General features: G+C 39.4%; 1 protein-coding gene across 3 annotated transcripts in view; it reads left to right on the top strand.

Annotated features, from left to right (window-relative positions):
- Positions 1-24467, top strand: part of FHIT (fragile histidine triad diadenosine triphosphatase) — a 504007-nt gene that overhangs the window by 356152 nt on the left and 123388 nt on the right. For all 3 annotated transcript variants that reach the window (XM_057390370.1, XM_057390369.1, XM_057390368.1), the window contains 2 exons: positions 13319-13464; positions 14335-14364. In XM_057390370.1, the coding sequence (XP_057246353.1) occupies positions 13319-13464; positions 14335-14364 (176 nt within the window). The remainder of the gene's footprint in view (positions 1-13318; positions 13465-14334; positions 14365-24467) is intronic.

Genomic DNA, 24467 nt, shown 5'->3' with positions numbered 1-24467 from the left:
TGGAACAGAAGATACTGAAACAACATTAAATTGCTTGTTGGTTCCTCTTTTGAGGACAACCTAAGCATGTTTTGCTATAGAACAATTTTCCTTGCCTCTTACAATTCTTTGGCTTCTCATCTCCATTCATAACTTTGYTTATCTTGCACATATAAATTAGTAGTACAAACATAATTGGATCTGGCATCGTGGCTGCAAGGGGTTTTTTAAATTGTTCACTATTGGTTCAACTTTTTTTTTTTTTTTCAAATTTGGTTTAAAAGGTTGGGGGTTTTATTCATTAACTTTCCATTCTAATCAACTGTCCTAAGAAAGTGGCRGTCAAATGGAAATTTTATTTACTCTTTCTGATGGGAAATATGGTTTGAGAGAATTTAATTCTCTCACACTGAAAATCTACCCTGTAGAAGCACTTTTATCTCTTGATGACTGGTTGCATGGCAAAAACATCTCAGCCTAATCTATCCTATTCTTGGACWCCATTTTATCTCCTCTGCAATCGAATTTGTCTGTAGTGGAACCAACATCCTTTTTATCACCCAAGGTCTGATCTTCAAGCTTTCACCTTCAAAAGCACAGCCATCCTTAGGCAGACTRGTAGCTCAGAATGATTTATAACTGAGGAGAACTTTGAAGTTCCTATAAATAACCAAAAAAAAAAAAGCAGTGTTTCTGCCTTTTTTAGTTATACTGCCGTTTGCTTGCTTATGCTTAGACATCTCTTGTGCCTTCCATTCTGTATCAGTGACATGCAGCCAGGAATGACTGTGCCACCAGTTTCTGAGTGGCCTGATAAGAATCCTAAGATAGTGATGTAAAGCCCAAGGAAAAAATGATTCTCAAGTGTTTTTCACACCAGTGGTAGGGATCAGCATGGGGCTGCATGTGGAATGCAGACAGGCACATTCAAGGGGAATCTGTAGAGRACATGTTTGATTTCCAGAGCAACAAGTCTGCACATCACTTTTGCAAGACTGAGCTCTCTGACTGCAAACAGCCATCACTGACATGTTGGGAGGTTGCTGAGTAATTCACATCCAGCAGCTTAGCAAGAGGAAGCTGAACAAATGACAGTGGAGATGCTTTCATTTGGAGGAATACCAAATGTTGTCGCTCTTTCAGCCCCCAGATATGGGATATCTACTTTGTGACCTTCAGAAAGAGAAAGAAATTCACATTTCCCAGCGAGATGGTTTTGATGGTGGTCATAAACCCCCAAGATATGCTGTGTGCTTGTAATTTAAAGAAGAAACAYAGAGATCTGGAAATTCATTTGCAGATACCAAATTCAACATCAATTTTCTCTCTCACATCCAGGGTGCTGTTGAAATACTGTCATCTTTCTTAGTTGGATTTTTTGTTTGTTTGGGTTTTTTTTTGCGTATATTTACTTTCCCTTTTAACACTGATGGCATGTCAGATTTAAACTTTTTTTTTTTTTTTTCTTCCCTTCAGGGAATTGTCTACTGGCAATAAGTGCAGTGACATATTGTTATCAGCTTGTATTATGGTAACACACAGAGTTCCAAACCAAAGATCACAGCCCAAATCTATGGGGATATGTAGACATTCTGTGAAGTTCTAACAGTGATTAAGTTCTTGAGTCTCACTGGAGTGAGACTTTTAGGCCTGTGATTAGTTTTGAGTTCACAGGGATCTTGCCGATTGCCCCACTGGTTCCAGCAGTGGAAAGGGAAATATCTGTTGTTGAGGGCGAGGTAGGATGTGAGGGTTGATTTCTTGCCTTGATGGATCTCAGCCTGAGGTATCTGAAAACCTAAGATCCAGTCCTCACCCTGTACAGCATTTACAGGGAGCTACATGCAGGTGTTGAGGTTCATATGGATGTTTCCATCTGRAMCTATGCAATAAATTGGAGAAGGGARTGGAAAGGAGGAGAGAAGATTTAAGTCTCTACTGAGCAGAAAAGCACAGATGGAAACAGATATCACCTCTGCAAGCATCCTTTCATATCCCTTGTGCAGCTGATTTTTTGTTAATCTCACAGCTACAGGACATTCAGGGTCTCCCTTTGCCAGTTTTGTGACACCACCCATTTGCTTTGGAGCATTTTCTTTTTTCCCAGAAGTGACGCTGCACTAGTCATGAACATTCTTGGCTACTTCCAGTAGTATCAACAGAGGAAGAAAACATCAGTGGCTTTTGCAAGCAACCGGAGATCATTTTTAGACTTAGCTCCTCAAGATGCATTTCTGTGCATCTCCACAAAGGCTGACACTGCCTGGACTGGCACAGGAGGATCTGCATCCAGCTGCTTTTGTGGAGGTGCTGGGCTGGTGTGAAAATGCTCCTATGAGCAGAAAGCCAACCCAGCCCTGCACACAGCCCTGCAGGATTCTGTGCTGCTGCATATGATGGGGTTTGGCTCTTATGGAGTGTGAGAGGGCAGAGGAGAGGGGGRAGATGCCTTCTCCCCCTCTTCTCCTTGAGCACCTGTTAAGGAGCTAAGCGTGTGCTGTTCTGGATTTGCAAATCATTATAATGACAGACTGTGACAATAAAAAGAGCCATGAAAATAGATCATGTAAAGAAGTCCTGGATTAAAAATCCCCTGGTACACTGGGACATGATAAAACTCCACTAAGTCAATAATCTGTGCATTAAGAACTCCTCTGGTTATGTAAAGGAACTAAAACAGTCTGTTTTTCTCAGTGAGCCAGAGGAAGGAGTAGCTTGTATGTAATAGGATGATAAAGGATGCTTGCTTTTCAGTAGCCCTTACAGTCTAACTTGATTTACAGATCAGATCTCTGCTGCTGACAGTAGAAATACTGTAATGATGCCAATGACCGTGCCTRAGAGAGTCTCGGTTGTGTCTTTCTTCCAAGTCCACAGAAAGGAAATAATAAAAACAGATAATCACATTAAAATAATGGTTTCAGATGACACCCACACAAAATAAGGTTATTCAGAGTTAAGCTGCTACTTTGTCTTCTTCATTCCCGTGTTGTTGAATATTACAGGAGTCCTGGCTGAGGGTATGAATTCATGTACCGTGCGTGGCGAGGCGATTCAGCAGAGCCGGGAACAATGTGCATTAATGACGATAATGGCATTAGAACAGCATCTACAGAGGCAATCATGACACGGGGCCCTGTTGTCCTTATCCAAGGGGGCTGATTATGCAAGTGAAAAACAGGCAGGAGACCTACTTTCTGATTCCCTTCTCCTTTAAAGCTTTCATTGTCTCGGRTGCTTTGTAAGCTATGTTTTACCATCTCTGCTTGAGTTTTATTTTGTGTTAAAAGCAGTGCTTTTTGCAGATAGTTTCGTGTTGAAGATGTGCTCTACATCTGTTTTACTCTACATCTGTTTTACATTTCCCCAGCCCTTAAGTATGACTTTCTCAAAAGCGACTCCCCTGGCAGGTGAGGAAAAATGCACCTTTGGGAGCRTTTTGTCCTGACACACACACTCTCTGTGAACCTTCTCATCGACACCAAGCTTTTTGTGTTAAAGCAGGTATGAAATAAGTTGTCAAAATTAAGTAGCTAAAGAATAGTGGCTTAAAATAATTTCTTTTCATGTTGAACTGCCTCTTAGTCTCTGCTTAAATGCTACAGAAGGTCTTTGATATTTCYACCCCACCTTTCTCTCTTCTGCAGCTGAGTGAGGGCTGATTCCCTGCTTAGCAGCGCTCGTTGTTTTAATCCCCAGAGACGCAAACTGCAGAAGAGAATATTGCTCTATCCCTTTTCCTCTTGAAGTACCTCTGTCAGCCCCCACTTACCTTTTCCTCATTTACCCTTGCAGTGTCCTTGTCACACAGATTTTAAGGTTTGTAAGGGTCACAGCCCTGMCCCACAGAGGGGTTTGTGTGCCCCTGGCCTTCACTGGTGAATGCCTGCACAGCTCCTTGGGATGTTAACAGGGCTGCTTTCAGCAGAAAGAAATTTGCATTTACAAAACCAGYAATCAGCTCTCTTGCAAAGGCATCTCTTTGCTGCATCCGCTTCAACAGTGCATTGGCCAGCWCAGTAGAGACACATCATCATGGACYCTGCAATTTTAGCATTCAAAGGAASTGATGAAAATACACTGGGACATTTGTCACATCAAAGATGTGATATTGCAGGGCAGAGATGTTATGATTTGCCTCTCTGTCATTCGAGTGTGCTGAATGGCTCTTTCCCAGGGGAGACAGAAGATTCTCTGTTTTTYTGGACAGTTCCTAAAGATGCTGATGCTTTTACAGAAGGCTAAGCCATTCCTGCAAGGGATGTAGTAATTTAGGTTCATCCTACTCTCATGGAATAGGTTCCTGGAACAGCCTAGCCTATCCTGTTGCTTTAGAAGCAATTTCAGTAACTAACTATGCAAAATATGCCATGAGCACTTCCAGTTTAAGACAAACAGAACTCTGCTTTGACTTGCATTGGAGCAATTTTCTGAATGCCCTAACAGAACCAGRTAGAAAACCAGTCCTGGAAAATTAATGGGAATCAGGTGGTTTAGTGTATTTAAAAACTTTGAAAATCCCAGAGTACATTACAATATTCTTTGAGGAATTCACCTAGTGCAAGATAGTCTGAATTATCCAAATTCAGCTTTCCAAAAYTCCCTGTTATTCATGTTTCTCATTATCTATAAATTACATTCAAAATTRCCTTAATTACCTGAAACCTTGGTTATCCAAACCTATTCATTGTCCCCTGTGGTACTCTGGTAATTGATCTTGTACTGCATCGCTCCAGCTGATGCTTCACTGGTTACGGAATGAAGGCACAGTTGGTTTGCCACGTGCTGCTGCAGGTTTGTCTTTTTCTGTGCTGCTCAGAAAAAGTGCAGAGTTACAAAGAGTACATGGAAAGCTTCTGATCATCTGAACTGATAGGTGTTTGGAGAAAGGAGAGCTGTTACCAGCTTCTCCAGCAGCAGGTGCAACAGAACCTTCCTTGAGACACCTCAGTTCTGGGGAAAGCAGAAGAGGATTCAATGAAACTTCCTAAGCAGCAAAGTACTTCAATGCTGCCGTAAAGATCTGAATTTTCCTCTTCCAAATCCACTGGTTTACTCTGGTCAAACCATCTTGCCTTCAGAAATCTCAGGGAGGTTCACCAATTATTAATCTGTTTATTACTGTTTATTACTGTTACCCACCATAGATGCCCAGAACAGAAAAAAATACTTTACTTCCAAGTAGCATAGACAACAATGGCAATAATGCTCATGRTTTGTACAGAGCCTTAATTTCCAGCACTTTCTGTGGTATCTTTCTACCAAGTAAAATCTTGTTTCCAGTAAAACTTATTGCGTGGAATATGGCATGTAATAAATTTCAAGMAAGAAAATTTGTCATAACTAATATTTAGTAATTAATTATTCCCTCATTATAGCTCCTGAATCATGAGCTAGAGTATAGCTTCATAATGATCACATTAGTTTTTGAATGKGATGGTGCTGCAGCCTTAATTAAGACCAAATGCTAAAGTGTTTTCTCACAAGTTTTTTTTTTATTCTCAGGTGGAGGGGTTGGATCATGAGCTCGCTTTCTCTGTTCGAAATGAGGCATTACAGGGGTGTGTTGCAATTCCAGCAGGGTTATTCTGGTAAATTGAATCCAGYGCAGTTTTCTGGTGATGCAGATCGTTTGGGCAGGACTTGTAGCTGCTGAGCAGCTTTGCATGCATGTATTAGCTGCTATGACAAATGCATTGCTCCAGTGTTAAGGCCAAAACCCCACTCTTTGAGTTTTACACTTCAGAWGTTTTTTGGTCTCTGTTGTCAGCATCAGTGTGGTTTATTTCAGTTGTCTCATACATTGTATTTGCTATAGGTGCACCAGTAGCTTCATGTGATTATGACCAGTTTTATCACCAATTTAGAAAAAGGATTTATCATCTGGAGCAATAAATATGTAGTTCTTGGATGCAATGGGTTGCTGTGCAGCACGATTTCTGTACAGGATCTCAGTTGTAGATGAAGTCCTTCTATATTGGGACTTCTGCATTTCCATTTTGCTCACTAGTTATTGGTCACTTGGGACTTCCAAGATCAAAAGCTTGATGTAATTCTAAGAACGTGGCTGTGATTCCTGTTAAGTTTAGCTCTTGAGTAAATTTCCACCAAACGAGACTTGGATCAGAGGTGTTTCTGAGGCACAAACTCTCCCACAGCTGCTCTCACTGTGGTTCCTCTCAGGCACCTGCCCGAGGCCAGGAGCCAGCAGAAAAGGATGGATCCTGCACTAAAATACCACTTGCTATGAGGAACTGAGCTTTTAGTTGACCTACTTGACATACCCTAAAGGCATTTAAAGGGAATATCAAATACACAAAAGGCTTGTTTAAATGAAAAGTGARCAGTTCTGAATCTCGCATTTCCCCGCTGTGGCCCTGTGTCTTGTGGAGTCACTGTACTTTGTGTGGCACTACTTTGTACTTTGCCTGTGCCATCTAGAAAGACTTAGAMTATATAATATATATTTAAATTATATGTATTGACTTTTAAAAGTAAAATAATTATTGTTCATTTCWTGGAACTATTGCATGTTTCACTGACATGAAAAGTTATTTTAAGTAGTGTCAGTGGAGTGAGAAGATCAAGTAGAATAAAAACCMCTCTGTATAAAAGCTGCAATGTGGTCTTCAAAGAGTGCATTTATCATAGTGTGGAGAGATCCATGTCAAAGATATGCAGTGATTGCTCTTGGTTCTAGTGGAACCACTAATTCTCTGATTTATTGCATAAATCTGGTCTTCTGCATTAGTGTAAACATGTACTGAGCTGTCTTGTCAAGATCAAATTATTTAGATAATTTGTCTTATCTAAATAACATTTTTTATTAGTGCTAAGATGTTGCAGAGCAATATTTTTTAAAAAAGCATTGTGTGTGGGTTTAATAGTCTGAAGCAATTTTTAAGTTTTTATTGTAACTTCATTGCATCTGCATTGGTTCTTAATCATCTTTATTATTCAGAGCTATGTTTTTTTTCCCAAACAAGTAAACTCTGGGATGTACTATTTCCCATACTGTACCAAAGCACWCTTCTAAAATATATTTAAATACAGTTCTACATGTAAAATCCACTGAAGAGTTCTCCATATTTTCCTATTATGAGATACTCACTCTTAATCCAAACATCCTCCACAGATTTCCTTCCTAAAGTCAGTCACTCCATCTTATAGAATAAGGCTTGTTCTGGCTGAAACGTCAGGTTTTGCATTGCTGCAGTTTTATGGATGTCCTAATTCTGTGGGTTTTCTGGGAACTGAATGGGTRCCTTGGCATATTGTTGTTGTAATGAAGCACAATAGGCATTTGATTAATTTTTAAAGGCTTTTGGATGCCCTCTGTGTGTACGTGTGTGTGCTATTTCAGTGTTCGCTTCCTTTCAAACTCCTCCTACAGGCAGCATCTGTAGAACCATTATTGTTTTCCTCACACAGAGAAATTGCTCCCATAGCCTTCAAAATGTGAAGAATTGTTCAAGGGCAGRAAAAAGATAAATGACTGGCAGTTGTTTTTCAGTTATATTAATTTTATTAGTCATGCATTCTCCTGTGTTTTTTCAGAGCTCTGGGACTTTTTTCTCTTTGCAATTAGAGCTTTTGAACAAAGAAAACTTCTGCTTAAATGCAATGATGAATTTAATACCCCTGCCCACACTCCTCAACTGAATCTGGGGACGTTGTGGGGAGTTTTAATACCTGAAGCTTTGTCTGAGTGATTCTCTCTGCTTGGGGCACTTGATGCAAATTCATGTAAAACAAAAGAATAATCCGTCCCCCTGCCCCCCACACTGATTATTTCTGCATTCCCCTCAGCTTAGGGATGTGCAGAAAGGTTCTTTCATACAGATGTATGAAATAGTGGAAAATAATAATTTATTCCAGTTTTTTCCAGCTGGTTCTTCCAGCCCCTGAGCTCCCAGCACCCATCCCAAGTCAGTGTCCATCTCCTCAGAGAGAGCTGAGCGGGGCTCTGAGCAGCCTCCTGCTCCAGGGACATTGTCTCTCCATGGCCATCCAGCTCTTCCCTCTGTTAGCAAGAGATGGTGGCAGCATCTAAYCTGTGCTAATCCTGAAATGAGCACAGCCCCGATTTCAGAGGCAGGAGTCCCTGTTGAGAGTGGCTCTGTGAGGGACTGGGGTGTTTTAATCCTACAGGGAGAGCAGAGGCTGCTRTGCTTTCAGTTACACACCTAAGCTTATGAAATACTTGCAGGAATATGGAGTCTCTGTTATTATCATTTGAGACAGTTTTTTACTGAAAACCGATTAGCTGAACCMGAAGTATTAATGTATAAGGTAGTTTTGAGGTGTTTTCCAAAATTAAATTATTAAGGAAAAATTTCATTATTAACTAGACTAATTTTTATGTGCAAAACTAGAATGCTAAAAATAATTATTTAAGACTTTTTAAAGTTTTGGCGATTTTATTAACTTCTGCTTTTCATCATTAAAATATGTTTTTGCTTTGCTTGTTTTTGGGCGGGGGGGGGGGTGGGTTTCAGGTTGTTTTGCTCTTTTAGGTAATAACTCTTGAAGTACCTCTTGCGAGATAGAAAACTTTCCAAAGAAACAGGAACAGTGTTTCCATCCTGATGTGAGCTATGGATCCCTAACTCTGTTACACATTGAAAATAAATAATTTTCCTGAGTTAGAAAATTCTGTAACAAATTGCATAGAAAGCCAACAGTATTGGTGAAAGCCAACAGTATTGGTGAAACCCAGGAGCTTCATGAAGTAGCAATTACCCTTTCCCTTTTAGATATTTTGCCTTTTTCACCTTGTATTTTGTTCTTTTAAAGCCTCACGTATTAAGAAAACCTGTCAATTTTAATGTTTTTAAGTGGTTCCTCAAAAAGACAAAGAAAAAAAAAGAACTTTATTCCTATTGTTAGAGTGTCAGTACCTGGAGAGCCTTTAATTTTTTCCTTTATAAAGCTTTGAATTGTTCTGTTTGAAGTTCAAATTCAGGAATAAAACAAGAGTCAAAACTGAAAGTATGTTTCTATATAGCAAATTAATGGACTTAACCAGGAAAAAGCTGTGTTCAGTTCTAAAGCTTGTCACATAAAAGGAATTTTAACCTCTTTGGGGTTTCTTTTTTTTGGTTTTCTTTCTTTTTTTGACCCCCCCAAAGGCCATTTTTCCAACAYTTCAGAACTACAGAACCTTGTGTGTACCTTGATAGTTATGAGTGAAAATTTATAATAGGCACTTTGTGGGGTTGAGTGGAGTCCCATTGAAAGAAACACAGAGCCTGGCCTGGGCCTTGCATACACAATCACAATAATTTAAGCTTCAAAGTCAAAATTCTTATAAAGCAAATAAAAATTACTACTGAGCCTTTGAATTTCAGCCTCTACTCTACGTGTGCTAGTGGATGGAAAATTACATTTGAAGCGATCATTGTGCAGATGTGGGCTGCAAGTTTTGCTTTTCTTGTAGAATCTGAGTCCTCTGTCCGAGGCTACTATCTGCTGATAGACTGAAAAATACTGACATTCCTCATTGCTTAATGAATCTTTAATGGAGCTTTTAATGTGTGTGAGGGTTTGCATATTGAATTGTGTATTCATATTTAGGTATTAGGGAGACAAGTAAGGCTGTGAAGAGACGTCTGCGAGATTTAGAGAAATGTATTGTTGCAGATTATAAGGTGTAAAGGTTTTTCATTCCTTAAAATGGAGAAGTTGACATATTAAATTGCGTGTGCTCTGGTGATGTGGACTGACTCTGAGAATTTGAAGGAAATAACAGCTGTGCACATCAAAGCTTAAAAATAGAAACGTCATCAGTCAGTAGCAGTTTAGAATGAATGAACAAATCACAAAATTATTAATTATAGTGTTCAGAGAAAGGAAACATAAAGTTCAAACTTTCTGAAGGCAGATTGCTGTCATCAATCTCACAGCACGTCTGTGCTGGGTTATCAGCCCCTCGTCCTGCTGAGCTGCTCTGTTAAAGTGGGGCTCCTGTCCAAACCCAGGCACCTGCGGCCATCCCAGACACCCCAAGATGGTTCAGGTTTCCCTCCTGACTGGCAGTTATGACATRGGGCATATGGGAGACTCCTGCCCTTCTGGAGTGGCAGCTGGATGCCCTGAGGCGTCTCAGATGGCAGAAGATGCTTCAGTCTAAGGAGYGATTGCATACAAACATAAGTACAGACTCACTTTCTCTTGCATTTTTAATCCATAGTCACCTGAAGTGGTTTCATAGCAGTGTTTGCAGTGGGTTGTTGTAGAAAGTGATGAACMATTTATCTAATTCTAAACTTAGGAAAAATTCTGAGGTGAATAGAGCTGCTTAAAATCTTACCAGATATAAAGTTWAAAACTATCCTAGTGTGAAAAATTGTAGTTACAAACTATGATTTAAAGTTGCAGTGGATGGTTGTTTTCTTAATGACCTCAAATCCATGAATTCATTCTAACATTTTGATTTTAATATATTCATAGTTAAATATAACTTGAATGTTGTCCTAATTACATTCTCATGTTAATTTAGCTCTGATTCAGAATTTCTATCATTATTCTTTGTAGAAGTATTTTGAAATGCTGGAAAGTTCAGCAAAGATGCTCCAGTGTGTGATTGTGCCTTTGAATTATTTATCAAACTCAAAGACAGAAATATAGCTAAAATCTAGTTTGAGTTGTAAATGAGTTGTGGTAATGAGGAGGCATTGCAAGTCCCCTTTGCAGGGTGCCCTGGTTTGTGGGTGCAGCGTTAGGTCCTGCAGTGACCCCATATGAGCAGAGAGGGTCATGGAAGCCTCCACTGCACCAGCTGGCAATGCTGTCTAAGCAGATAAGACTGATAAAGAGTGGAAGAGAGAGATACCGTGATATCTTACAGTGCAGACAGTGCAGATTCGTGACAAAATTAAGAGAAAACCCGTTCTGTGTCGGTCAGAATCAGCCTTCACTCCCTCTGCGATGTGCCAGGGAAACAAAACCCTTCCCAAGCACTGTTTAGCTCACATTTCCTTCAACCCACCACAGTGGCAGCTAATGCAGTGCCAACATCAGGTTGCAGAAACCATCATGAATGCAGAAATTGTGGCTGTGGCCCTGAGCTAGGYGGAGAACAAACAATGGCTGGTGAGGCGTATGTGAGTCTGAGAGGGAGAGAAACTGCYGGGGAAAACTCTAAGGGAGAAAAGGAAACTTGTCTTAATGTAAGCAGCAGTTTTGCTAGAGGTAAGTGAGGGGAAATTCTTCATTTATAAATGGTTCATTGAGCCATGATAATAAAGCAGTGCTGCAGAAGAAGGATAATTATCTACTTAAGTATCAGATGCCCTAAGGGTACAARCTTCCCTTCTCCCCTCTTGAAAAATGAACTCAGATTAAACGAATGTCCTTTTTCCTGTTTTAGTGTTGACATGGATTTCCTTTTTATGAGTAAAATTAATTAGTTTTTCTACTCCTTTATTCCTGGTATGGAAATCAGRTCTGCCAAGCAACTTTCCAGCCCTTCCCCTGGGCCCCGAGTTCAGCCAATAGCATCCTTTATGGATGTGCTTTGTACAGTGCACTGCGAGGCACAAGTGAATTACAAGGGGTTTACAACGCCCAGTAACTTACCCAGGGACACAGAATTTCAGAAATAAAACCCCACAAAACCAGGCTTTTAGTCCCCTTGCAGGATTGTTTCATTTCCAAGTACCTGCTTTCTGAATATATTTTTCTCCTTTCTTACATGTTCGTACCGTAAATTGTAACAAGAGAAAAGGAGAATTGTGGTGGCATAGCTGATTCTGTACAAAAAAAAACCCTGAGACAGATTTTCAAAGCAGATTAACACCCACAGCTGGGATCAGTCTTCTCCTATTCTTTTGGGAGCTGCTACAGGTAGAGCTTGCTCAGTTCTGCTCCCACTCTAACAAATATCCATTACAGATTTGTCTGTCCTCATCTGGATTTTGAAAAATGATCAAAACCTGCCACTACATCTTTACTTCAAGAAAATGTCCGGGTTTCTGTTCTTTCAGAATTGTAAGTGTGATTCCTACAATGTGAACTTGGTGTATGTAAACATGTTGTCTCTGTGCTTATGGAAATAATTGATCTTTCACATGTATTAATTTCTCCTTGTTTCAAATGTCTCATGTGATTCTTGACAATCAGGTTGATGTAACCTTTTTGTRAACCTGTTAACTGCAGAGCAGCTCCTAGTTACCTTTTCTGGATTACAGAGAATATTCCTGAATACCTGCAGGCTTCAACACRCAGTAAAAATAAAGATGACTGTAATACAATGACACGGAACTTAATTTTCTTCAAATAGTCTTTTGAACACTCATTTTAATACTGGAAAAAAAATTAGTTTTCATAGCCTTTGGTCATGAAAGTTCAAGTGGTGTTAAAGGTTACTTTAAGGTCTTCATTCTGCAAATACTATTCTGTAAGTCAGCAAAGAATTCTGTCTGTAGGAAATTGAGAAGACAATCAAATACTTGCTTGTTGGATCTACACAGCTGAGGCTCTGCTAAGAATTCTGGACCATAATAATATCATTACAAAATTGGCTTTCAAGTGAGGAATCATAGCAATTATTAATTACTGTGAACACAGCAGATCAGATGACTGTGAACAAAGTCTGTGTACTTCCATTATTTACTTTATAGCTTCATTTCACTGACTCACAAAGCACAGTCACCAAGATAGAATTAAATCAAAGTATATTTACAGGGTTGTGAACACTGTGCTTAAAAGGAAATAATCTTAATTATCCTAATGTATTTTTAAAAACAATAGTATATTATAGCACTCCTTGTGAATTGTGATTAATGACRTGTAGAAATAAGTGATCTGCTCTGATCAGTATAGTGTCACTCATCACATTTAGATGCCTAAAATTAGAGGTGTAGGATCAAGATTTTCAAAAATATGTATCACTTATGGGGAAAAGCATTGCAAAACTGCTGTCTCAGACCACACATCCAAGGTCCTCTTAAATTTCTTTGGTGTTCCCCTGTTTTTAATCACAAAAGAAAATATTTCTGACATTCAGAGGTGTTAAATGAGAGCATTTCTCCACTGAGATGGTAAATTGGATTCTGTGAAAACTTTGCTTTCCCTCAGATGTCTCAGTAATGGCACAAGAGCTTTAGTTTAGTCATTTTGTCCCTATCTGAGGGATTTCAGGAAAAGAATTCTGAACAAAGGATCATATGAGTCCTCGTGTTTAGCCCCATGTTTTTGATGCTCTTGCTGTGTCATCAGAGAGGAAGAGCTCAGGCCATTCGAGAGTGATCAGAACCAGGTTATGGGCTGGGGATTGAGACACTTCTCCTTGTGGACCACCCAGATTTGTGTTTGTGCCTTGACACTGCCACTTCAGATGTCCTTGTGTGTCCCCTGCGGCCGGTGGAGCGTTTCCGTGACCTGTGTCCCGAGGAAGTGGCGGATCTGTTCCGTGCGGCGCAAAGGGTTGGCAACGTGGTGGAGAAACATTTCTGCGGCACCTCGCTCACCTTTTCCATCCAGGTTTGTAAAGCAGTCAGAAAAGAAACATTTCGTGGTTTGTTTTATCAAGCTTGCAGCCTTTTTCCCTAGTCCAGTCACAAAAGGACTTTGGAACTTCAAGGGGCAATAAATGCAAAATAACCCATAAAAAAACAAGGAGCCAAATAACCGCATTGCAGTCTTGCAGATTTACCACTGAAAAAATCTAAAAAGGAAACCAGCAGGGAAGTGTGGTTAATTAATAACTGCAAAACTTTGGACAAAGCCAGCAAAGACTCCAAAACACAGTGCTGCTTTGTGAGTATTTCAGGAAATATTCTCCCTTCAAAGAAGTGTTTGCAGGGTTGACCTGGAGAAGGCAGCTGCATCCCCCGTTCCACAATAACCCCCTGCTTCTGCTGGAAATAGGTGATCCCTCCTCCCAGCTATTTATACACAKGCTGAGAGATGTAGCCATGTAAATATGTTATAAATCCTGACCTTTCTGTTATTTGTGCTGGGTGTTTTTATATCAAAAATGAACTCTGTTTAAAGCAAACTGGGATATTAAGCCTATTTCTTAGAATCAGAATTTAAGCAAGCATACTTTGATTAAATTCTCACTTCCATGTGTGATTTTATGTTCACAAGGATCAGAAATCTATTGCTAGCTATTGAAAAATATTATCTGAAAGAATGAAAAATATAAATTGTTGGTTTTGTAATGTGAGATAGTTTCTCACTTTGCACAAAGAGCCTTGTCCAAAAACTTAGTGTTGAAAGGTCCTCAGGAAAAATACACTAATTTAACATACGGTGTACTTGATGTAAATGATTATTGAGTAAGATTTCTGAATTCCTGTGTGATCCTTGTTAGATCCTCTAATCTGAGACTTTTCCCTTTGCTTACAGGATGGCCCTGAAGCTGGACAAACAGTGAAGGTGAGTGCTTATTATGCAGAATACAAATTAAGAGACAATTATGAGAACTAATAAAAGATCAAATCTCGTCATCTGCAGTCCACTGCTGTATTGCTATTTAATCCTGGAGATCAAAAAATCCCAAGTGTACAATAGCAGTAAATACTTTTTATTGAAATTGCACAAAATAGTGTTTACAGGTTTTCTTCCTAGGCAAAAAATATTCAATCAAGAAAATATCTTTTCTAAGCTGCTGGSTGTATTTACGCAAGGAAAGCCTCATGAAAGAGGCATCTGGTTTAGTTTTTTGTTTGTTTTATGGAGAAAATATTGCCCTTCCTTTCATGATCTCTTTGTTTTTCTGTTTATTGCCTAATGAGTTGTAGCTAATTGTAGGAACAGTTAAACTGAACCACATTATGAAAATATACCTTTTGTCTATGCTTTCTCTCAGCGTATTCATATCACATTCTTATTACTGAAGTTCAAATGTAATGGGCCCAGTGAAGCTGAAAACCAGATTTTAAGTTACTTCCAAAAAAAAAGAGGTGGGAGGGTGGAAGGGAAGAGAAGGATTTATGATTATATTCTGCACTTGAGTAATAACATAGATAACATCCAAGATGTGTCTGCAGCCGTGTTTCACTGCCTCGTAATGCAAATGCAATTGCATGTGTGGTTAGATGATATGCCTCTACATTAGATAAAGGCTATTTTTTACGTTTGGAATCAAAGGAAAGTCAAATATGGCCACGGGTTAGCACTTTGTAAAATCAAATTAGATGTCTCAGAGAACCTGTTTGGGTTGATTAAGATAACTGCAACAACCAAGCGATGGTGGATAGGAACATTTTACTCTTTTTCCAATTTGCTGTGTTGACCTTATTTTTCCTTCTCCGTTTTGTTGCCTGCTTTGAATATTTAACAGAGAGTAATAGGGAGAGAGAAGAAGAAATTGGAATATCACCAGGCTTGGGAAGTGATGAAGGAATGTAATGCAATTTATTTCTGTACTGTGACAAAACAGATTCCTTGGCTCATGGTTTGAAATGCTTTGGGTTGGTTTCACTGGCAATGTCTGTTGATAGGTGAAATAATAARTTTAAATACTTTCAAAGAAAATTTTGTTATAATCACCAACATGATTTAAGAAGAAAATCAGAGGATTTCTTTTAATTCCTTGGGCAAATGTTTTTCTCTCTGTAGAGAAAAGGTTCATAGAAATTATTRTGTGTGAGAAAAATTATTTGTATGAACATGGGCAAAGGCAGATGTAAAAATCCCCATTTTCTGTGATTGCAACAAACGCTTATATAAGCTTTAAAAAGGCAAGAAGTTCTTTATTGCTTTCTGTTTGCACTGGAAACAAAGAGCATTAAGTGTTATTCTATTGCAAAATGGCAGCCACCCTTCACGCCTCCTTCTCACTTTTTTAATAAGCACTGAGATGAAAATGACCCGCTCTTAYAGCTGTGAAACCCTGGACTTTGCAATAATGAGTGTGTATTCATAAATCAGGGGTTATCAGTTTGCATTTCTCTACTTTTCTGCATCATTGGGCAACACTGTAATTTATCATCATCGCTTTGGGATGTTTATCATCCAAAAATGCCAACAACTATTTTCTTCAGAGAATTTAGAGCTTTYAAAACTTCAATCGGGAAAGAAATTACTGTGATCAAGATCTTCTTTTAAGTGAACAATAGGGTGGATACAAAAGTAGCTGGTTTCATTTAAACCGTTCTGAGTCACAAAGTTTGAAAAAACACCACTGTGACCTACAAATAATTTATGAACCTTAAATTCAATGTGTCGTGTTTCTGCATGTGGATTTATTTGGGGTTTTTCACATATGAGAATCCGCAATAATCCGGTCTCCTCTGAGGGAGCTTTTAATTAAAATTTCTGGAACACACTAAACATTAGAAAAACATTCTAATAGTAAAAATAGCAAAACATCACAATAAATATCCAAGGGAGTTTGTGGAGACTGTTTAAGTAGGGTAGGCAAGCAGATCTCAGGAGCTAATTAGGTGTAGCTGATTTTGCTTTGAATGGGGTCACATAGCAGATGGCTTCAAGAGTCCTTTCTCTTTGTATTTTGTGGAATTCTGCAGACCTGTGTAAATAGAGGCTACTCTGTGTGCTGCAGGAACAGAAATACGGGAAGCACCAGAAGAGGCCTGACTTTTCAATTGCTCAGTGCAAAATTTTGCTACAAAATGAGAAGAGCTGTCAGCTGAACTCTGTTCCTCTTTTGCATCTGAGGTAGCAGAGCCTGCAGGACAAAGTCCTAGGGAAGATTATTGTCCTCTCAAACTCACCCTTTACATGTATTTGCACTGGATAGGTCTTTGGAAGTAATTAAACCCTGAACTGACCCTCAGTTCACCAATTCTTTGTATCAATGGGTCTTTTCTCACCCTTTAGCAGCTGGAAATGTACACTTGGTAAGGAATTCTGAGTCATGTCCCAAGTCTCAGACCATAAAATAATGCAATATATTGCTTTGTAATATTTTTCATAGCTTTCCACATATTGTACCTATTCCAGCCCTGTCACCTATTTATGAGAGAAACAAAYATCCTTCTCCAGAGATGGTCACAGACCTGCACACTGTTTTATCGTGAGAGATTCTTGAACCACTCACAACAGAGAACCTGAGCCTCTCTGGCACCTGAGCAGTGTGTCAGCAAGCAAAACCATCCCTTAGCATTCAAGAGATTTTGAGTACTTATTATTTGAGAAAGGAAGGAAATGGTGTTTAGGTCCTCCCTTAAAGACTATTAATCTCTGCAATTTTGAGCTTTCTTTTTATTGGAGAACACAAAACCCATGGTGTCCTTGTGCCAGGAATGGAGGGTGAGTTTCACGCTGCTTCTGTTTGAGAATGCCTTAAATATCCAGGCAATTTCATGGATCAGGGAAATCAGCTCTGCATCTTAATGCAGGGCTCTTATTGCTATGTCAAGTGAGCGACGTTTCAAAATTTCCCTGGTATATTTTATAGCCTTCTTTTCATCATCAAGTCAGCAAATGCTCTGACTGCCTTGGTGGATGTATAGCTTAGTGTAGAATAAGCTCTCAGGTTTACCTTTTATGTGAGATTCAATCACAAGAAACTCCATGGATTCTGTGCTCTGTAAAGGCTAAACAAATCAAGCTGGCAGGAGCATGAGGCAGCTAATTTATCTGTAGAGACAGGATAATATYGCACAGCGAGTGTCCATTGCACAAACACGTATGAACACATCCTCTATTTTGCAGCAGTGTTGATGTCTCCAGCAGCTCAGCATCTCCTCTGTTATCCACCAGGCAGGGCCTCTTTGCCAATTMCAGGTTCCCCTGAATAAATGAGAAAGCAAAGCTGATGGTGGCAGTGTGGGCATGTGTGCAGAAACTTATTTTATATGTCCCACATTCCGCTAGTTATTTTACACTGAGAAGATTGTCCYGTGATTATTTTTTGATGTRCACGTTTTTCTTTTCCAGAKGTTTTTTTAATGCTGTGTTWAATCAATCCACCTGGCTTGCATTTMTCAGAAATCTTAAACCTGAGCTGTGGAGCCCAGGGCTCATTTGAGCCCACAGCAGACTTCTCTTTCATGCTCTTTGTCTATTTATGTCTTGACCYSAAGTACTGGACTTCAGGTTTGAGTCTTTAAATTTAATCAGATCACATTGCAGACTGATTGCATCGGAAGGATTAAATTCACTAACTGCAATACTTTTGATGCCTCAGCCTGCTCTCCCTGCAGACCAACAGACGTGAGTCCTGGTTYAGTGAAGCACTAGAAACCCTCTTTTGCTCTCTTTAGAAGAGCAAAAAAAGCTGGTGTTTGAGAAATGCAAAGGTTTTTCTTACCTTTGAACAAATCTAAAAATTCGGATACAAAAAGACATGGAAGAAACAATTTCTTGAAAACCAGATAGGACTGAAACGTGTGGACAACTCTCCTGTGCTTTACCTTTAAGAATGATCATTCTCTTGAAAGCTTGTGGGATGTCCAAAAATGATTTGATGAAGTGCAGCAGCATCTTTGAATTGCTCTGAGAACCACACTAATATTATTTGGTTGGAGACTATGTAATATTGTGCACAGGTAATTGGTACAGCCAATTCATTAGTCTCAAGGCTGCTATGTCTGTTTTGAGCTCAGAATTTTCTTTCTATTTCAGTACTATATTTAGTTTGGGGTGGTTTGGGGTTAATGATGTATATTTTCAAAGCTAGAGTTATACTGCCCCTTACAGAGATAGAGAGGCAGCAGGATCATCCAGATATGTTTCTCTCCCCTCCCTTAAAGCCTTTGGCCAGCCCTTTGTTTTCTGCTCACTCTAAATAATAATTCTTGCCCTTTCCTTTGGGGCTCTTTTCAAAATCTACCTCATGTTGATCTAAACCCCCTTTCAGTCCTTTTGCCAGACCTGTGTTTTCTGTGATGCAAAATAAATCCTAATCAGTCTTTGCTTTGCCAGGTCCTTACTTCTGTTCATAACATGTAACATTCAGTTTTTGACTGAACAGTAAGCTTTCCAGGAAAGACATATTGCTATTTTGTTTGCCAGGATACAGACTAAAGAGGCACTGGTAAATCTGTTAAACCCACCCAAAACCAAATGAGAATACACAGGACCTACAATGAAAACAGTTCTTGGGACTCCCATAATTTGTACAGAGCAGTTCCTGTCCTTCAAAAGTGGTAACAGTTGACAGAAGAGGAGTCTGTGTCCTGTGTACACCCATGGAAAGTTATAGAGATTGTTTTGAAGACTGAAGGAGATGAAAGGAAAATGGGAATGTGGAAAGAGCCCGTGATTGATGGACACAACACCATCCTAGCTGAGAATACCAGAGGCCCCAAGGCACTGATAAATTGAAATGATGACCTGGATAATGAAGTCTGATCTAGAAATAGTGGATTGTGAAGTTCCCTGAAGGGATGGGGACTGAAATTTTTGAAAGATTCTCTTTAGCAGTGAATTATGATAGTTCTCAATCTAGATTAATTTGAATTTCCAGTTGTGAATGTCATGACAAGCTGTACCTCTGACTTGTAAAGCAATATAATCCTCTGTCCCTGTACAAACACAGAACAGTCTGTATGGACTATAAAKACACAAAATTCAAACCAAACAAACAAACCCCCAAAGAAAACAGGGTTAAAAATAGGCAAGCATAAAAGAGGATAGTAAATGAAATTTCCAAAKATTTAAGTTGAAGAATGGTGAGGAAAAGGAAGCTTTTACTATTCCATGGTAGCAGTTCTACCCTTCTCTCCTGCCATATGGATTTCTTAGATGAATGTTCTCTTTAGGTAGTTTAATTCCAAAAATATCCCCAGAGCTAGTCACAGATATTGACACTGTCTAAATTAAACTATAATAAGCAAGTCAGTGGGCTCAAACGCTTGTTTAAATTGCCTTGGCGTGCAGATACTCAAAGCCACTCAGCTCTGCTGGGCACATCCAACCCCACCCTGGCTGGGCAAGYTCCCCTTGAGCCCCAGAGCTGCTGCTGGGGTTCCTCTCCTGAAGGGCAGTGGGTGGGAGCTGAAGCRCAGAAGCACAAGCACGGGCAGTGTTGAAAACCAGTGGAGGTTGAAAGATCTTCTGGTTTTTTTATTTATTTTTTCTTCAGCAAACTGTTCCATTTCAAAATGGAAAAGTATTTCTAACAGAAAGGTAGAAGATTTTTCCTCTGAAAATGTAATAACAGAGTATTCGACRACAAGAACTTTTTCTCTGTGAAAACAAACCTCCTTTGGAAATACTGTTTTATTGAATTGACATTTTTTGACCAAAAATATATATAGGAAGGGGTGTTGAAAAATCCATGACATGCTGCTCTTTATTTGCCCCACAATGACTGAGATTAGGATCAAAAATCCTATGTTTTAATTAGAAAGTATCTTTCAGTCCTTTGTTCCCATGTTACAGCAATATGTTTTGCATTTAAAGCATTCTCTGTCTCCGAGTATGTACAATCAATCAAATGCCACTCTGAGCACAGGTCCTACAAATACTGTATTGTACTGGAAATGTAAAACCTTTTGAAATCCCAGACAATGCATGAGGTCTAAAATCATTAATAGCACAGTCAAGGCTGTCTGATTAATTTTTGTGTGGTTAGTGTATGAATTTCTTTCCAAGCTCCATCTCATCCATAACACTTCTTCTCTTTGCCAATCATGTATCTGATAAAACTATTCATCTAAGAGGGAATGATTTGGTTTGTTTTGTTTCTTTTTTAAAAAAAAATTGTTATAAAACATTGTTTTCAACTGAAATGTAACTCACCAAGAAATGTGGAAAAGTATTCCCATTTAATTCAGATGTGTAACTTGATGGTTTTCTGTGTTTTGTAGTAGGTGAAAATTGTTTATTAAGCAAGTGTTGCAAAGCTAGATTTCAGTYTAATAGGTTTCTGACTGTCTATAAAAATTAATACAATGCTTTAAAATGAAACATGATGTGCCTGTGCTCTGATCTCATGTGATTTTGCACGTTTGTCTTTGCATTCTTACCTACCAAGGTACTCCTTTTCCTAAGATCCACATCATTAAATTATTCCTGTGCTGACCGGAGATTAGAAGGGATGTCAAAAGGTCAWGTGCAAAAGAGACTTCTCTGCTCCRTGCCAATGTGTGCCTTCCATAGYAGGCATTAACCCACACTTAAACAGTTTTGTGGTCGGGTTTATTGGGTGTTCTTGCCCAAGGGCATTTTCAGTTGACTGATCTGTGTTAAACTTTGGTGCCTCAGCTGTCTGGATGGATGCTGTGACATCCAGAGCCTCCCAGGGAAGGGCACGATCACGGTGCTTTGCTCAYGGTAATGACCCAGTTTCAGCCAGACAAAAGCAACCCATTTATTAGAGCCCTGGATGCCTTTATCAATGCAATAATAAAGAAAAAGTTAACTTGGGTCCATATTTTTTCTGCCTAAGGTCACCTCCCCTCATGAAAATGAGGGAACTGTAGTTAAAGCTGTCCCTGCAGATCCCCAGAGAGCCTGCACAGCTTGGAGGAWTTTGCCTCTTAAAAATGTCAACAAAGAAAGAGTGTATGTAGGGTTTTTGCATGGGATATCAAGGGAATGGAGGCCTTTCCTGGTCCTGTGTTCCTCTGTCACATGAAAGAGTCGGTGGTTACACTGCCCTATAATCTGTGCAAAGCACATCTGAAATACAGGGATACCTGAAATACAGGGATACTGAAATACAGGAATACCTGAAATACAGGAATACCTGAAATACAGGGATACTGAAATACAGGAATACCTGAAATACAGGAATATCTGAAATACAGGGATACCTGAAATACAGGGATACCTGAAATACAGGGATATCTGAAATACAGCGATATCTGACCTCGAACATTTTAGTCTGTTCAAGCCCATGAAGGGCTTGCTTTCTTCTTAGAAAGAAAAGTCTCTGCCTGAAGTGATTTAGAAACGGAAAACTGAGGTTAAAATAATAGAATAAAACTTGCTCAGCAAGCTCCAGACAGGATGAYAGGGTGAGAAGTATGTAATATTTTTACTGTTTAAAGAAAAAGRAGTCAATGATTCAGGATACTGCAGTGTGTTTTTGTTCATGCTCATGCTGGACAAGCCAAGAGCTTCCTGCAAAACAGCAAAACCCCTCTCTCAAGCATCCTTTGCCCCTTCTCTCCTCAAAGCTGCTCAGGTGCCCTCTGGCAAGACCACTCAAMAATACTCAGACCTCCCTTTTTGCAGAAAAATGTCGTGAATGGATTGCACACACACACATATACCAAACGTTAGGAGAAATGCCTTTAAAAAGAGAAAGGAATAATCACAAAAGAAATCCTGACTCCCTCAATGTATGTAGGCAGTTACCTGGTAAAAYCAGGTTGAGAGGTTTGGCCTCTTCTCAGCTTTGGATCACATAAAAGAAATCGACATCTATGGGTACAGTTCAGCACAGCTGCCAGGCATTTTCTGGAGAGAAATTCCCTGTTTGACTGGTAGATAACTTGCTAGTTCAGGATTAGGATTTTTAAAATAAATTATTCTGTGTCTGAGTTAGCTGCTGCTGCTTTCTTTCATGAAACATAACCACTGTTAAGTCCCTTGCATTTGAAGGAAAAAAAAAATATCATTGAAACTTCTGCATAGCAAATTCTGTAAATAATAGYATTTCTGGGTGTTTTAGTAATTATRCCACAATTGRCATAAATTGGAGAAAATCAAAATTAATCTATCAACAATTATGCTGTCTCCTTATTGGGATTACTGACCAAAAATTAGACAAGAAATTTTATTTCCTTTTATTAACACAGTTACCTGCTTTGGAGATAAACTGTTCACTTTCAGAGAGGTAAATTGTAATAATTGGCCAGCTAAGCAAAATTAAAACTAGTTTTTTTACCATTATGTCTCCACACACATTTTCTTTTCCATCACAGACTGCCTACTCTGGAGTCTAAAATGTCTCAGTTCTTCTCACGAGTTCTSAGTCTTGCAGCAAACTGCAGCAGTCTGGTAATTCTATTTTACCAACCAAATTGTTGTGGCAAAAGCGATTTAAAGAAGGGCCAAGTCATTATTCCTCTTTTGTTGAGCAGATGTGGAGGCTGWGTTTGGTAAGAGCTTTGTCCCTCASAGGCAGTGCAGGGTCACTCTGCCTTGTTCTTACTCTGGGTTTTTCCTTTGCACTGTTTCATTCTGCGCTGGCCTTTCCTGTCTCCCATCCCTTGTTCATCACTGGAACTCTATGCAGGGGAAGGGCAGCATGTCCAAGTTTTCCTTTTGCCAGCATTTAGTAAGTTCTAATAACTCCCCTCAGTGCATATCCATTTAGTATCTTTCATTAACATTAATGAGAATTATGCATGGATCCTGGGRAGAACAGGCCCTGTTGTTTTATTTCTTTTCCTTGTTTTCAGTATTAAATCTTGCCCTGCAGTCAGTTCTATAGGGCAGATAGGCATTCCTGCTGCTCAGTTGTTTGTTCTGCTTACTATATACATTTTGAGCACCTCCTTTTGCATGGCAAAGGTAGAAAGTTCATAAATTAAAAAAAAGAAAAAAAAAGCGAACAGACTTTGTGGACACATAAAAACAAGGGATATGCAAATTAACGAATTAATAGATTGCTATTGATTACCAGTAAGGCCTAATTAAATAATAAATTTTTCCCCACACAATTACTTGTTTCATGTTATTAAATGATCAAATCCATAACTAGTTTGGAAGCTCGGCCTCGTAGAATTAAATGAGGTGCTCAAGAGAGGAAAGTCGTGCTTTGGAGCAACAGAGACAGAGGCAGGGTCTAGTTACATGGATTTATGATTTAATTTTCTATGTAATCTAATTTAGTGTAACTATTGAGTTTCTAAAAAAAAATGAACTTTGATTAGATTTYGTTGACAAAAATAAATACAAAATATAGGGTAGTTTATTCATTATCTGTTGCATAGTGAGAGAAGTGACTCATGGGTATTTCTGTGCCTTAAGGGGCCTTTTTTCYCATTTCCTATGCTTTTAGCTGTATTCCCCAGAGTCACTCATCCCTCAGAGCCTGTCCAGGTGCAGTACATTCCAAAGGTACAAAATCCAGAGGATACAAAACTCATTTCTGTRGGAAACTTAATTCATTTTGTATAACTAACAGCTTCATCACTCCTCRTTTCTGGATAGACATCAATATTTCATAGTGTTAAGTGTGTGTAAGTCGGAGAAAAGCTGCATTGGAGAAGGAGAGTAAGCAAATAAAGCTCTTCCGTTCGACATACTTTCACTTAATTGGGAGCTTTAAGAGCAGATCATGGGAGCAGGAAATGAGTCTTTCAGCTAATTCCCTTCTGCATAAAAAATGTTTTGTGCCAAAGCAGAGCCGTCCCAGGCAGAGAGCCGCTYGGGTGCGATGGCTCAGCTGAGCGCGGTGACACCGCGGTGCCCGGGGCACTGGGGCTCAGCTGGTGCAGCACTGCTGGGTCTGTAATGAACAGCGCATTTCGGGATGGGCACTGCCATCTCCTCATCAGGCACTGCCATCTCCTCATTGGGCACTGCCATCTCCTCATCAGGCACTGCCATCTTCTCACTGAGCACTGCCATCTCCTCATCAGGCACTGCCATCTCCTCATCGGGCACTG

This window comes from Malurus melanocephalus, unplaced genomic scaffold (assembly GCF_030028575.1).
Source record: "Malurus melanocephalus ecotype Western Australia unplaced genomic scaffold, MMel_1.1 scaffold_24, whole genome shotgun sequence".
NCBI classification, from domain to species: Eukaryota; Metazoa; Chordata; class Aves; order Passeriformes; family Maluridae; genus Malurus; species Malurus melanocephalus.
This window is presented reverse-complemented; position numbering and strand designations above follow the sequence as displayed.